Source organism: Phocoena sinus, chromosome 16, assembly GCF_008692025.1.
Source record: "Phocoena sinus isolate mPhoSin1 chromosome 16, mPhoSin1.pri, whole genome shotgun sequence".
Lineage (NCBI taxonomy): Eukaryota > Metazoa > Chordata > Mammalia > Artiodactyla > Phocoenidae > Phocoena > Phocoena sinus.
Window position 1 is genome coordinate 53,585,097 of NC_045778.1, and position 16,182 is coordinate 53,601,278.

The following is a 16,182-nucleotide window of genomic DNA, read 5'->3' on the forward strand; positions in this document are numbered from 1 at the left end:
AGGAGAGAGGCCTGGGCACTGTCATTTCTGAGCCCCTCAGAGCTCACTACCAAATGGTCTTGTATGCCTCTATCAACTGCAGAAGTTTTCAGGTGCTTAAAACTACAAACTCTTGCCTTTTTCAGATGGGAGTGAACTGTCTTCTGTGGGATGAATATAGTTTTCATCTTCATCTTCCACAGGGACCACATAATCAGCCTAAAAGAAATACAGAAATGCTGTATATTCAGAGTTTACTGCATAAGAAGCAGTGATATTTAAAAAAATCTTCTGAGATATAATCCATATACCATTAAATTCCCCTATGTAAAGTGGTTTGGTGATTTGTAGTATATTAACAGAGTGTGCAACCATCACTGCAATCTAGCTTTAGAACATTTCCATCACCCCCAAGAGGACCCCTGCACCCATTAGTCACTCCCATCCATCCCCTCCCCTGACCTAGTCAACTACCAACCTTCTTTCTATCTTTAAGATTTGCCCATTCTGGACATTTTATATAAATGGAATCATACAATATTTCAATACACAGTCTTTCATGACTTCTTTCACTTAGCATAGTAATTTCAAGGTTTAGCCACGTTTTAGTACTTCATTCCCTTTTATGGACAAATTATATTCCATTGTATGACTATACCACATTTTACTTATCCATTCATCAGTTGATGGACATTTGGGTTGTTTCTACTTTATTGGCTATTATGAATAACATTGCTGTGAACATTCATGTACAAGTTTTGTGTAGATGGACATTTTTCTTGAGAATATACCTAGTGGTGGAATTGCTGGGTCATATTGTAGCTCTATATTTAATAGTTTGAGGAACTGTTAAATTGTTTTCCAAAGTGGCTGTGCAATTTTTCCATTCCCACTGGCAATGTATGAGGGTTCCAATCTCTCCACATATTCACTAATACTTGTTATTGTCTGTCTTTTTTATTGTAAGCATCCTTGTAGGTGTGAAGTGGTATCTAATTGTGATTTTGATTTGCATTTCCCTTAATGATGTCAAGCATCTTTTCGTCTGCTTATTGGCCATTTGTATATCTTCTTCAGAGAAAAGTCTGTTCAACCCCTTTGCCAACTTTTAATTGGGTTGTTTGTCTTTTTTATTCTTGGATTATGAGTTATTTAAATGTTCTAGATTTAAATCTCTTATCAGTTATATAATTTGCAAAAAAATTCTCGCATTCTACACATTGTCTTTTTACTTTCTTTATGGTATCATTTGCAGCACAAACGTTTTACATTTTAAAGTCACTTTTATCTACTTTTCTCTTTTGTTGTTTGTGCTTTTGGTATTGTATCTAAGAAACCATTGCCTATCCCAAGGTCATAAAAGTTTATACCTGGGCTTCCCTGGTGGCGCAGTGGTTAAGAATCTGCTTGCCAATGCAGAGGACACGGGTTGGAGCCTCTGGTCCGGGAAGATCCCGCATGCCGCGGAGCAACTAAGCCCATGCGCCACAACTGCTGAGCCTGCGCTCTAGAGCCTGTGAGCCGCAGCTGCTGAGCCTGTGTGCCACAACTACTGAAGCCTGCGTGCCTAGAACCCACGCTCCACAACAAGAGAAGCCACCACAATGAGAAACCCGCGCACCGCAACGAAGAGTAGCCCCCGCTCTCCGCAACTAGAGAAAGGCCGCGTGCAGCAACGAAGACCTAATGTAGCCAAAAATAAATAAATAAAATAAAATTTTAAAATAAAAAAAGATTTATACTTATGTTTTCTTCCAAGAGTTTTATAGTTTTAGCTCTTACACTTAGACCTATGATCCAGTTTTATTTAACTTTTTATATATGGTGTGAGATTGGAGTACAATTTCATTCTTTTGCATGTGTATATACAGTTATCTTAGCACTGTTTGTTTAAAAAACGAATTTTTCCCGTTGAATTGTCTTGGCACCTTTGTCAATAATCGATTGACCATAAATATAGGGAGGGAGTGATTTTATAAGAGGTAAATAAAGTAACCAGATCTCAGAAGTGGTTTTTACAACCTGCCTTGGTTGGTTGCCAACATGGGGACTGGGAGAAACAAAAACCAAACATGTATTGAGCGCTTATTGCCAGGTGCTCTTCTGAGTACTTTACGTGTGTAATCTCACTTACTCCTTGTAATAACCCAGAAAGGCAGGTGCCACTAGTACTATGCTGTAATACTATACTACAGCTGTTACCTGCCAAAACAAGCAGACGATCAAGAACCATCATAATCTGTGTCCTAACAAGTTCATCTTCACGGTGCTGCAGTGTTTCGATATAAACCCCATTATCCCACGTTCACATCACAAAAAACTGGCTGTAGTTACATGAATAATTGGTCTTGTGAAGCCAGGCAGATTGTTCTACTGCCACAACCTACATGCTATTAGAATCCTTCCTCAGCTTTTACAATGGCATGATTAAAATATAGATGATTATTTTAAAAAATCATCTTAGATCAACTCCAGTGTTTAGATGTTCAGTATTAAGACACCTGCTGTAGGTATTTACATGTTTGCCTTCCCCCAAACTTTAAATGTGAAAAATAGGAGCACCACGGATTCATCTTATTTTCACTTTCCCATTGCCCTTCACCCCATTGCATGTCAGGAGTCGTTAAGATGAGCTATTAAATGCCCACATGAGTTTCTTGCTTAATACAACTCATGTGAACATTTAATAGCTTTACATACATTATTTTACTGAATTCTTTCGATGATACCCACTATTAAGTTAGGTGTACTTATCCTCATTTTACAGGTGAGGAATTTGAGAGCAGTTGAGTAATCTATCCAAGGTCACATAAAAGCACAAAACTGATGCCCTGCAAGGACAGGTACTGGGTCTGCTTTGGGCACCAATGAAGCCCTGGCACATTTGTGTTGAATGAAGAGCTGGTCTCTTCTCAGTGGATACTGGAGAGGTGGCACAGGATAGCTCTTTGGCACCTGCGATCTAGTGTGTAATCATCTGATTTCCAATGCTGGCTCTATCATTTACCTCTGTGACCTTGGACAAGTTCTTCAACCCCTTTGCACCTCATCTGTACCATTTCCTCATCTGTAATGGGGGTGATAATAGCACGCACTTCCTAGGGTTGCTGTGAGGATGTAATGAGATAATACATACAGAGTGCTCAGAACACCACCGACACACAGCACTGGTCAAGTGTTAGCCGCTCTCGTTGTTATAGCACAGATGCTCCTTCCTCCCACTGCCAACTCTCTGGTCAGCCTGTACCCCCATATTATGCCTGTAACCTGTATGGTAGAGCTAAACGTTTTCATTTATGCTTCTGTTTGACTTCTTTTCCTGTCTAATGGCTCAGCCAGATCTTAATGTTGGCTTCTTTTTTCTTTTTTAAACCTCTTTCTCATCTTGACTGTCCATCTGCCCATTCCAGAATGTGCCTCCTCCAGACTTCTCCTTTTCCCACTGGTTCAGACTTGCCTGAGCCACCTCCACAAGGCTGCTATTAGCAAAGCTTGGCCTCTCCCCACTGGGGTCCACCTCCAGTTAGTCACAGAAATGGAGAGCTTCACATAACCCACAGTCTTCATTTGTATTCTGTGTCTGAATTGATATCTTCATATGGATTTGCCGAATGCCAAAAGAATTCATGGTGAGACCCTAACAGATGGTCTCCTACCGTGTCCCATACTCAGATTCTCCCGGCCACCCTGTTCTCACCCTGAAAGGGCAGCATCCCCTCTCAGACTGACAGACAGACTGAGGATTGACAAACTATACTCATTCTCAGTCTGCTGACTTCCTGACTTAAACTGTCTCTAGAGAGGGGGTCATAAACTCAAATACTTATAGGAGCAGGCATAGAACAATAATGGGACATGTACAGAGTCAGAGTGTGTGCAAGTCTTGTATGAGTGATGGGGATGATGACAAATGGAAACAGGGGCCAGGGATTCACAGCTGAGCTGGAGTATTGCCATGAGGCTCAGCTGCTTTGAGGCCATGGCTGGCCAAGTGTTGACAGGCCCTAGTCTTCAGGAGAAACTAGAAAACTGGATTTTATAAAGAATCTAGAATATGGTAGAAAGGAATCCAATATATATATATGATACATGGAATCCTTCTTTGTGTGAGGCACCGTATTTAGTGATTTTATATATATATATATATATATATATATATATATATATATATATATTCCTTTATTAAATCTTTAAAATAACCTGAAGAGAGGAAAAGCTGAGACTCAGAGAGTTTATCTGACTTGCCTAAGTCACACAACTAGTAAGGGTCAAAGCAGGAATTTGAGCTTGGGTGCTGCCTCTATTTTATTTAAAAGTCTCTTTTCCATCTCTTCTTGGGCTACAAATTATTCTAAGGTGGAAATGAAGGTCATTTCACAACATGCTCATAAGCTGTAGGTTTTACCATCTACAGGCATTTAAAAACAAGTTACTTCTGGGGCTTCCCTGGTGGCGCAGTGGTTAAGAATCCGCCTGCCAATGCAGGGGACATGGGTTCGAGCCCTGGTCCAGAAGATCCCACATGCCGCGGAGCAGCTAAAGCCGTGTGTCGCAACTACTGAGCCTCTGCTCTAGAGCCCATGAGCCACAACTACTGAGCCCGTGTGCCACAACTACTGCAGCCTGTGTGCCTAGAGCCCGTGCTCTGCATCAAGAGGAGCCACCGCAATGAGAAGCCGTGCACCGCAACGAAGAGTAGCCCCACTGTCCGCAACTAGAGAGAGACCGCGCTCAGCAACAAAGACCCAATGCAGCCAAAACTAAATAAATATATACATAAATAAATTTATAAAAACAAGTTACTTCTTCGAGAAGCTGCAGTAAGATTATGTCGTGATGGTTAAGAGTTGCCTTTAATGTTATTTTCTTTCTCAGACTGTTACACTTGTAGGGTTGTTCTAATGGCTAAGTTTGAGGGCTTGTCTTTGACTTTATTTAAAATACAAGTACATCTGGGAGTCATAACATATTAGGCTTTATCAGTCATTCCTACAATAGCCTGAATGGGTTTACCTGTTCATTTTTAAATTGGAACAATTCCATATGGAATAAGACGTGAAAATCTAGGTGCTGGCAGAAGGGAGATTGATGACATAAACCGAGAGTTGGGTCCTGGACAATCGGCAAAGATGGTCCCTGGATACCCGGGGCTAGGGAGAGGGAGTGAGAAGCAAGAGCTGCCGAGGGAAGTGAGGGGTCAGCTCCTCCACGGGTTGTGCAGGGTCTTCCTACAGACTAGGGGTCTCCAGTGTATGTCCCACTGCACCCCTCTGCATTTTAGAGGAGGGGGGTGGAGGATCAGAGAGAAAAGAAGGTGGGGGAAAGAAAATGAGGCAGGACAGGGAGAGGAGCAATGGGGAATAAAGAGGGAAATATATTTTGGAGGAAAGAGGTCTGCAGGAAACTGAGGGACTCTTTCTCAAAGGAATAATTAGAGGGGCACAGCTCCAGTATGGATATATATGCCTGTAGTAAATGAAAGTGCTTAAAATAAGACCATATATGTCATTTTTAAAGAAAACATCCTTTCAGCATAACAGTGGAGAGTTAGAGGAGGCAGGGTGGCTAGTGCCGGCCAGAGAGCAGGGCCTGGAGGAAGGAAGACACGCCTGAGGCCACACTGTCCTGCCCCTCCCCCTATCCGGCCCACATCCTGCCTTCCACTGGGTCTGTGCAGTCTTCTGGACAGAGTTACTTTACCTCATCCTCAAGGAGCTCTTTGGGTCTGGGTGGGACTTGAGGTTTGTGCAGAGAAGTCGGGGCTGGCAGAGTGGCGGCCTGCCTCGCCTTTGCGGAAGGCCAGTTGGGTTTACTGGGAAGGGTCTTGCTGAAGGGCGGAGACTGCCTCTGGCTTGACCGATTGTCTTTGAGAGGAAAAACAACAAGAACAACAAAGCATAAGATGAACGGATTCTGGATCATTCCCTGGGCAGAAGCCACCGAGATCTAGAAAGTATAAAACCCCCAGCATCTATGTAGCCAACACATTATTAACTGGGGCATTCCCTTAAAGAGTAGAATGACATGTTAGGCAAAGATTTCAACTGCCCATTGACTTACATTATAAAAACCAGAAGAATGTCCTCATCAAAAACATCCTCCTAGGGACTGATGGAGACCCACAGACCCAGGAGAGCAGACAGCCCAAACACTCTGCTAAACAGAGTGGATGGTGACCTTGTGTGTGTGTGTGGGGGGGGGTGTCTCGGGGGAGCGGTACTCCTCAGTGGTTCACCTTGCTCCATGAAGCCTTAAGAGCAGTGATTCTCAATCCTGCCTACACATAGGAACCACCTGGGAGCTTTAAAAAATGCCAAGGCCCCACTCCAGACATGCAGTTTGAACTTCTGGGGAGGGACCGGGTATTATAAGTTTTAAAATTCCCCAGGTTTTTCTAAGGTGTATTCAGGGTTGCAACTACTTATGCGGGTGAACCTATACGTTCCTCCCCTTGATGATGTCCTCGAATCATGGGGAAGTCGTCAGTACCCCCTGGTCCAGGACCGTCCTCACCAGGTGTCAGGGAAGGAGTCCAGGCTCCTGCTCTCCACCCACCAGCGGCACTCCTTTGGGCTGCTTCTTCATTATGTAACCTCTCTGGGACTCACATTCCTCATTTTTAAAATGAGGATCGGAGCTATCCACCTCAGAGAGTTATTGTAGGGATTAGGGAGAAAGCAGCAAAGCAGGAGGAACCCTGTGTCTGGCAGAGCCGATGCCTAATATACACAACTAACCTTACCTGCATAACGTGGTGGAGGGCTTAGGCAACAGGGAGTCTACCCGGTTGATCTGCGAGCACACATTCTGACTGATACACTGTAGGAAAATCTTCGCATAGGAGTAAGCTGGTGGGTTCCCCTTCCCGGAACCAGCCCAGGCGCTTACCCTGGCTTCCTGCTCCTTCCTCCTGCTACAGCCGGCCCCTAGCTTGGTACAGCTGCCCCTGCCTCTGCCTGGCCCACTCTGCTCTCCTCCCGGCGCCTGCTCCAGCCCTCGGCCCGCGCTTCTGCCTCGTTGAGGGTACGTGGTTAACTTTACACTTGGTGCTTCCTCGGAAGCCTCCTTCTGGTGGCGTAGCTGCGTTCAGGCACCAAGGCATCTACTTTACTATGCCTATGACTGTCAGTTTTTGTAGTTTTATTGGCAGCTCTTGGAGTTTACTGAGATTTCTTAATATAAGATTTAAGCCCATCAGAAGGAGCAAAGCATAGAAGACAGGCTTCGAAGAGTATGACCTGGAATGAGCCGCTTAACCGTCCTGAATAGCGGTTTCTTGGTCTGTCAAACAGGCCTGATGCAGCCCCTTCCTTCCCAGGGTTGTTGCGATGATTGAACGAGGTCACAGATTTGGTTGCGGTGTGTGGAGCAGAGTGGTGAAGAGCATGGGCTTTGGAGGCTGAAAGGCCCGACTTGCATCCCAGCTCCGCTACTTATAAACCTTGGCCCAGTGAGTTCACTCCTCTGAGCCTCCCTTTCTTCCTTTGTGATTATCAAGAAGGTGAAGTAGGCCATGACTGGAAAGCACTAAGTTGTAAACTGTGAAAAGCCGGGGAGTCTGCCTGTCTTGCTTGCTGCTTAGCATAGCCCCAGCACATAGTAGGTCCTCAATAGATGTGGCGCGAAGCAGGGGCAGTACCTGGTACCCTGTAAGGAGGAAGTTATCCTCAGGGATAAGGGACACTAAACCCTGTACATGTAGGGACGCTCTGTACGGCTCCTGGCCTCACGGTGATCACGTGGACACACTCCCCACCTCACCTTGCCGAACTTAGTCACCTGTTAGAATGGAACACAGACTTCTTCTTGGGGGAGGGCGGGGCGTGGGGGCATTAAAAGCTACACTCAGGCCTGGAGGCCACACCTAAGACTCGTCCTTTTAAGCAATAAGGCTAATTCCAGGCTTAGAGGGCTTCACTCCTATCCCCTCCCCTTGCCCCTCCCCCCAATTAAAACTCCACTGTCCAGACTCAGTGTATCTGTACAGCCTGCCAGCGTGGGGCTGCGGTGGGAGGGATGGAGGAAGGAGGGGCCTTAGCAGACACTGGGATCCCTGAAGGTCATCCTGGTTCCATACAGCCATCTCAAGAGAAATTCCAGAACCTTGTACGCAGGAAGCCAGAAGAGAAGAAGGGACTAATCTTGGGTTGATTTCTCTGGGGACTATTAGGAATTGAGGTGGGGTGGGGAACCACGTCAGGATGTGCTTGTTTTATCTTTTGCCTGTTTTCAACATTCCCAGTTTAGGGAGGATACCCCCTCCCTTCCCCAAAGGGCAAACTTACCAGCAGGGGCTCCAGTGCCTGTGAGTGATCAGATGACCCACTTGGAGGTGGTGAGAGTGGGAGGTGCCCACCATGCTGCGACCTTGGCCTGCCCCCCCCCCCCTCCCCCGCTCCCTGCTGCCCTGAAGGCCGAGCGCCCAAGGTCTGGGTGGGGACTCACCTACGTACTCGCCCCTGGTGAAGGGCAGGGCCCGGTGAGCTGTCCGAGTCTCCTGCTCAGCGGGTGGTGGCTCGTAGCTGTCGTCCCCAGCCTCCTCGGCCGGCAGCACATACATTTCCGAGTCGGAGTGCTCATCTGGGTTTTCATAATCGCTGTCCTGCAAGGACAGATACCATGCTCAGTGCCCCACACGTGCTTAGGAGGGACGGAGGGACAAGAAAGCAAGGCTGGGAGGGGTCGGCTAACCAGGGTTAGGCAGCTGTTAGCAGCAGCCCTGGGGCTGAAGCCGGGCCTTTTGCTCCAAAACGTATCACCTGGACTACTATCCTGGGGGAACGCATGGACTTCTAACCCCAAGGGTGGCTGAATTCTGTATGTCTGCAAAGAACAACCAGAGATAAAATATATTTTAAGAAGACAGAAAAAGGACCCAATAAAATAGAATAGAATAACCAAATAGGTTTTATTAATCATGAGGAAAATGCAAGTTTAATAAGAGAGGGTAAGGAGAAGCTCAGGAATACAGACACCTTTGAGGAGATAAGGTTGGTTTGTTTTAAACAGAGCTGGACAGTTGTGGGGACAAGGACTTCAAATTGACTTCAAATTGACTCAGAGTCCATTCTCTTTCTTTTTGTTTGTTTTTTTCATATAAATTTTATTTAAGTCCATATTGAAAATACGTTGAGCCAGTCTGAAGTTCCAACAGTTCACAAGGAGGGAAGTCTTCCCAGCCACTCAGTTCCTCTCCCTAGAGGTAAACAGAGGGACTAGCTTCTTGTGCGTTTTGTTCAGAGATAGTTTATGTGTGTGGCACACATACATATATTCATATGGAGGAAATATTTGATTCAGGACTTAAGAGGTCCTCTGACCTCTGTGCCCACTGCCCCCTCACACTGCCTGACATGACGCTCAAGCCATACATGATTTTCCGATGAATCTATGATGTACCTGCCTTTTGGCCTGTCTCCTTTCCCTGGCAATTGTGTAACATTGAGGCAGGTATAGCGTTTCCTTCATTGCTGTATCCTCAGGGCCCGTGACAGGGCCAGCACATGAGAGACACTCAGGATGTTTGGAACAAATGAAGGAACCAGTGAGCGAGCACTGTGCTTTCCTCCTCAGTCCGTAGGGAGATGTGGGAGAGGAGAGGAAGAGGGTGAAGAGTGGGATAAGGAAAGAGAAAGGAGGCTGAAAATAGAGCTTTTCCCGAGGTGGCTGGAGGAGTGGGGGGAGACAGAATAAAAGGAGGAAGGAGCCCAAAGGAGGGTGCTTGTCCTTACCCTGGCATGGGGGAGCCAGGAAGGGACAGGGAGGGGGGGAGGTAAGAAAATTCCTGTAGGGGGGATTTTCCCAAACCCCTAGGTCAGAAATAGCAAATGGGAATATGAAATTAGGCTGAATAAAGTAATGATAATAGTAATGATTATTATTATAACTAACATTTCTATGCACTGTATATACCTCATTGACCCCTCATCACAATCATAGGAGATAGTTTTTTTAAAAATCCCATTTTGCACTTGGCGGAAACTGAGGCCCAGAGGAGTTGAGTAATTTGAGCCTGTGCTCTGGAGAAGCCAAAGACTGTTCCCAGGCTGGAGGCCTGGGAGGTGGAGTGGGAGTGAAAGGGTGGGCCGGGGGGAGGCTGAACAGGGCAAGACCCTGGCTTCCCAAGCCAGGGACTCTCTTCATCCAGGCCAAGGACCCAATTGGTGCTGTTGCAGCATCCCAGGGAGACGTCAGTATGAGCACTGAGAAGCAGTTGCTTTAATAGACATTCAGAAAGTGAAAGAACCAGTGGGCAGCCAGACACATGTGCCCGAGTGGCGGACAGTTTGGGCACCCCACTTTGTTTCAGTTTTCGTGGAGCAGGGACTGGCTTCCTAGACTTCATTACCTGGAGGCCGAGGATCAGTGTGGATCCCGGGGAGGAGTCTGGAGTCCTTGCAGCCCCTCCAGCACAGCAGTCTGACTGAGAGGACCAGGTTGGCAGAGGTGGCGGAGAAGGTAGAAAAAGAGAGATCCCACGTCAGCTGTTCCTGGCAGCCGCCTTCTGACACTGGGCTGCCTACCAGACTGTGCCCCCATGAGGACCAGACTGAGACTATATATCCAGGGCCCAGCATGGGACCTGCTGCAGGGTAGGTGCACACCCAGCATACTTGGAATGAATGAATGCGCTGAGCTGCTGCCTGGGCTCTGAAGGGACTGAGGAGGAGGGAATGGATGCTCAGGAAGTGCTGAACTGGCCCTTCATTTGGAAAGTCTTTTCTGTGGGAGATGCACCACAAGCCCCTCCTACTTCAAGCACAGGAGAATGTGTTGAATGCCTTTTCATCAAGAGAATTAAAAGGGAATCTATTCAAACTTCTGAGAGTTTAAAAACATCCCCTCCCCCCAAATTATTCTAAATTATGACAAACAATATATAAAAATATAACAAACTTCTTTTGTTAATTAATTAATCCATTCATTCATTCAATACTTGAGGAAGTACAATACTTTGGACAGTCTAATGGGAACTTTGAAGAAGGGAATGTGTAATCAGACAAAAATCTTCTAAAATTGTCCATTCCTTCATGCATGTAATCAATATTTATTGAGCACCTACTATGTGCCAGCCATCATGCTTGACTCAGAGCACAGTCCCTGGCCGCAGAGTGCTTGTATGCTAGCATGGGAGACCAACAACAAACAAATAGTGAATAATAAATAAGTAAATAATCAAACAGATAAAATAGATATGCCTGGTCATAGATGCACTGAGGGAATGATCAGGTTCCTGAGACAGAGAGCAAAGGGAAGAGGGATTCTGTCTTGGAGAAGGGTGCTGGAAAGGCCTTCCTGGTGAGAAGCAGACACTTAAGCCAAGCCTGAAGTACAAGAAGGAGCCGACCAAGTGAAGAAGGTTGGGGATACCCTGGTTTCTCCTTTCTTCCGCTCTTCCTTCACCTGCCCAAGGACCATGAGTCTGAAATTGCTGAGTTAGGCAGGACCTCGACCTGCTGTAGGGACTGAGGGCAGGCCTGTGTGCCTGGGCTGGGATGAGCAACCCCTGCTGAGGGGGTGCAGGGAAGGCTAGACATGGCTGCAGGGGTCAGATTTCATCAGGTCTGGAGGCTTTAGCAACAAGCCTGGATTTCATTCTATGTACCAAGGGAATCCAATAAGGTAAAAATTGTGAGTGAATGTTCAATCAATCCTTACTATAGCTGGTACCTTCATTTTGGTTGTTTAACTCTGGGGACACAAGTCATTCCCTCCTCTTCAGGCTGATTTTATTTTGTGTTTGCTAGGTCCCCACCTTGTCTTCTTCCAGCCAGGGAGCTCAGTTTTCTCGGTTGCCTGGGGGAGGTTGGTCCAGCGCCTTAACTTTGCTTCCGATGTGGCCCTGTGTGTGTGTGCCTCCAGCAGGGGGCGCAGCTGCAGTGCTTCTGAGGGATCAGTGCTGCTGGGCCCTGGGAGGCTCTCCATGCCTAGGTGACCCACAGTGAGGCCACCTCACTCCTTCTTTACAAAAATATTTTCTCTGCAGTTGAAACGGGAGGAACTTCCGTCTCCTGATACTCTGAATAAACTCCAGGTGATGTACACAGTGCAGAGCTGGGCTCAGGCTCAATTCTGGGCACTGGACAGGAGTCCTGGGTTCTCATCCTACTGGGTCACTGAGTAATTGAGAGCTGGTCGGCAAGTCATTTTCAGGCTCTTGGCCTCAGATTCCTTATGGGGTATGTGGTTGTGTGGAGGCCCTCTTGGTTCCCTTCCAGATATAAAGCTCACAGACTGGAGCAGCCTAACATTCTGCATGAATCTGACATGTGACGAATAATCATTGTACAGAAAAGTTTTTAGGATGTCTTGTCTCTATAAGATTCAGGCCCAAAGAGAAGTGGCCCCTGGGGCCCTGTGGGTTGCAGAGCCATCTTGAAGAGGTTCACAATTAATTCTGACACACCACTCCAGTGTCATCATGGTCAGGGACAGCCCTCTCCATCTGTGGCCCCCAGAGTCCGTTCATATCTTCTTGGTCACAGCAAGCCCCTTGAGTTTTAAAAGTCTGCTTCTGAGATCTGAGAGCCTGGGTTTGAATTTTGGAATGGCAAGTTACTTAAACTCTCCATGCCTTGGTTTCTTCATCTGTAAAATGGGCAGGGCTGATGTCCAAACTGTTTAAGAACAAATCCAGCCCAGGTACTGACCATGACCTTAAGGAGTGTCCTGGAGACTCCCCGATGTGCCAAGCATTCACTCTTTAGTTTGTTTAGGGCTCCTGGCAGGGACCAAGCAGTGATGGGGCACTGCAGAATTCAGGGCAGAGGCATTTGCCAACTGATTTGGAAATATTCAAGCATTTTAACACCTGTTTTGGCTGTGCTGGTGAGTACTCTGAATACCAGCAGAAAATGGGGATAAGAATGCCTACTCATAGGGCTGTCATGAGGATTACATGAGGGAATAAGTATGAAGCTCCTAGCCTGGCACATGATGGTGCTTGCTCAAGTCAGCCATTGTGAGGTTATTGCTGCCCTGCCTATAGGTGGCCCTTCCAGCCCAGCCACCTCCCCTCCGTGATGGGCAGCTGACCACCAGCGTGTCATTCAGAAACAAGTCTTTATAAAGGCCTCCCAGGGGCCCTGGTGGAAATGATACCCTTCTAGTCCCAGGAACAAATACTTACAAAGTCATCTGACCACTGCTCCTCTTCGTCAGCTGGCCTCTCTGAAATGGCATGTGGGAAGCAGAATGCACAAACATAAGTCTCAGCTGACCAGCTCCACCCTGTCCACAAGCACCCCGAACCTGCCTTCTCTGCCTTTGAGCCACCTGCTCCTATCTACTAGGCCTTGAATGGTTATTACAGTCATCTCATGTTCATTCCTTTCAAATCCTTTTTTTGTCTGTTTTTTTAAAGTCAGTTCTCAGAGGGAAGTTTATAGCTATACAAGCCTACCTCAAGAAACAAGAAAAATCTCAAGTAAACAATCTAAACATGCACCTAAAGGAGCTAGAGAAAGAAGAACAAACAAAACCCAAAGTTAGCAGAAGGAAAGAAATCATAAATATCAGAGCAGAAATAAATGAAATAGAAACAAAAGAAACAATACCAAAGATCAATAAAACTAAAAGCTGGTTCTTTGAGGAGATAAACAAAATTGATAAACCATTAACCAGACTCATCAAGAAAAAGAGGGAGAAGACTCAAATCAATAAAATTAGAAATGAAAAAGGAGAAGTTACAACAGACACCGCAGAAACACAAAGCATCCTAAGAGACTACTACAAGCAACTCTATGCCAATCAAATGGACAACCTGGAAGAAATGGACAAATTCTTAGAAAGGTATAACCTCCCAAGACTGAACCAGGAAGAAATAGAAAATATGAACAGACCAATCACAAGTAATGAAATTGAAACTGTGATTAAAAGTCTTCCCACAAACAAAAGTACAGGACCAGATGGCTTCACAGGTGAATTCTATCAAACGTTTAGAAAAGAGCTAACACCCATCCTTCTCAAACTCTTCCAAAAAATTACGGAGGAAGGAACACACCCAAACTCATTCTATGAAGCCACCATCACCCTGATACCAAAACCAGACAAAGATACTACAAAAAAAGAAAATTACAGACCAATATCACTGATGAATATAGATGCAAAAATCCTCAACAAAATACTAGCAAACAGAATCCAACAACATATTAAAAGGATCATACACCATGATCAAGTGGGATTTATCCCAGGGATGCAAGAATTCTTCAATATATGCAAATCAATCAATGTGATACACCATATTAACAAACTGAAGAATAAAAGCCATATGATCATCTCAATAGATGCAGAAAAAGCTTTTGACAAAATTCAACACCCATTTATGATAAAAACTCTCCAGAAAGTGGGCATAGAGGGAACCTACTTCAACATAATAAAGGCCATATATGACAAACTCACAGCAAACATCATTCTCAATGGTGAAAAACTGAAAGCATTTCCTCTAAGATCAGGAACCAGACAAGGATGCCCACTCTCACCACTATTATTCAACATAGTTTTGGAAGTCCTAGCCATGGCAATCAGAGAAGAAAAAGAAATAAAAGGAATACAAATTGGAAAAGAAGAAGTAAAGCTGCCACTGTTTGCAGATGACATGATACTATACATAGAGAATCCTAAAGATGCCACCAGAAAACTGCTAGAGCTAGTCAATGAATTTGGTAAAGTTGCCAGATACAAAATTAATGCACAGAAATCTTTTGCATTCCTATACACTAATGATGAAAAACCTGAAAGAGAAATTAAGGAAATACTCCCATCTACCACTGCAACAAAAAGAATAAAATACCTAGGAATAAACCTACCTAGGGAGACAAAACACCTGTATGCAGAAAACTGTAAGACACTGATGAAAGAAATTAAAGATGATACCGACAGATGGAGAGATATACCATGTTCTTGGATTGGAAGAATCAATATTGTGAAAATGACTATACTACACAAAGCAATCTACAGATTCAATGCAATCCCTATCAAATTACCAATGGCATTTTTACAGAACTAGAACAAAAAATCTTAAAATTTGTATGGAGACACAAAAGACCCCAAATAGCCAAAGCAGTCTTGAGGGAAAAAAACGGAGCTGGAGGAATCAGACTCCCTTACTTCAGACTATATTACAAAGCTACAGTAATCAAGACAATATGGTAGTGGCACAAAAACAGAAATACAGATCAATGGAACAGGATAGAAAGCCCAGAGATAAACCCACACACCTATGGTCAACTAATCTGTGACAAAGGAGGCAAGGATATACAATGGAGAAAAGACAGTCTCTTCAATAAGAGGTGCTGGGAAAACCAGACAGCTACATGTAAAAGAATGAAATTAAAACACTCCCTAACACCATACACAAAAATAAACTCAAAATGGATTTGAGACCGAAATGTAAGACCAGACACTGTAAAACTCTTAGAGGAAAACATAGGAAGAACACTCTTTGACATAAATCACAGCAAGATCTTTTTTGACCCACCTCCTAGAGTAATGGAAATAAAAACAAAAATAAACAAATGGGACCTAATGAAACTTAAAAGCTTTTGCACAACAAAGGAAACTATAAACAAGACAAAAAGACAACCCTCAGAATGGGAGAAATATTTGGAAATGAATCAACAGGCAAACGATTAGTCTCCAAAATATATAAACACCTCATGCAGCTCAATATTAAAAAAACAAACAACCCAATCCAAAAATGGGCAGAAGACCTAAATAGACAGTTCTCCAAAGAAGACATACAGATGGCCAAGAAGCACATGAAAAGCTGCTCAACATCACTAGTTATTAGAGAAATGCAAATCAGAACTACAATGAGGTATCGCCTCACACCAGTTAGAATGGGCATCATCAGAAAATCTACAAACAACAAATGCTGGAGAGGGTGTGGAGAAAAGGGAACCCTCTTTCACGTTTGGTGGGAATGTAAATTGCTACAGCCACTATGGAGAACAGTATGGAGGTTCCTTAAAAAACTAAAAATAGAATTACCATATGATCCAGCAATCCCACTACTGGGCATATACCCAGAGAAAACCATAATTCAAAAAGACGCATGCACCCCAATGTTCATTGCAGCACTATCAACAATATCCAGGTGATGGAAGCAACCTAAATGCCCATCGACAGACAAATGGATAAAGAAGATGTGGTACATATATACAATGGAATATTACTCAGACATGAAAAGGAACGACACTGGGT

The 16,182-nt window shown here is 44.8% G+C and overlaps 2 protein-coding genes across 6 annotated transcripts in view; one reads left to right on the forward strand and one right to left on the reverse strand.

The window, feature by feature from the left end:
- ZNF518A (zinc finger protein 518A) overlaps positions 1 to 1,460 on the forward strand; it is a 65,929-nt gene extending 64,469 nt beyond the window's left edge. For both annotated transcript variants that reach the window (XR_004346094.1, XR_004346095.1), the window contains one exon: positions 1,313 to 1,460. The gene's annotated coding sequence lies outside the window, so the exon portion shown is untranslated. The remainder of the gene's footprint in view (positions 1 to 1,312) is intronic.
- The window catches only part of BLNK (B cell linker), a 75,696-nt gene that overhangs the window by 26,156 nt on the left and 33,358 nt on the right, over positions 1 to 16,182 (reverse strand). Inside the window, exons 4-9 of one of the 4 annotated variants that reach the window (XM_032607528.1) lie at positions 13,109 to 13,149; positions 10,328 to 10,402; positions 8,671 to 8,802; positions 8,425 to 8,581; positions 5,680 to 5,843; positions 117 to 198 (exon numbers count right to left, since the gene is read on the reverse strand). In XM_032607528.1, the coding sequence (XP_032463419.1) occupies positions 117 to 198; positions 5,680 to 5,843; positions 8,425 to 8,581; positions 8,671 to 8,802; positions 10,328 to 10,402; positions 13,109 to 13,149 (651 nt within the window). The remainder of the gene's footprint in view (positions 1 to 116; positions 199 to 5,679; positions 5,844 to 8,424; positions 8,582 to 8,670; positions 8,803 to 10,327; positions 10,403 to 13,108; positions 13,150 to 16,182) is intronic. The other 3 variants (XM_032607529.1, XM_032607530.1, XM_032607531.1) reach the window with 3 other exon arrangements.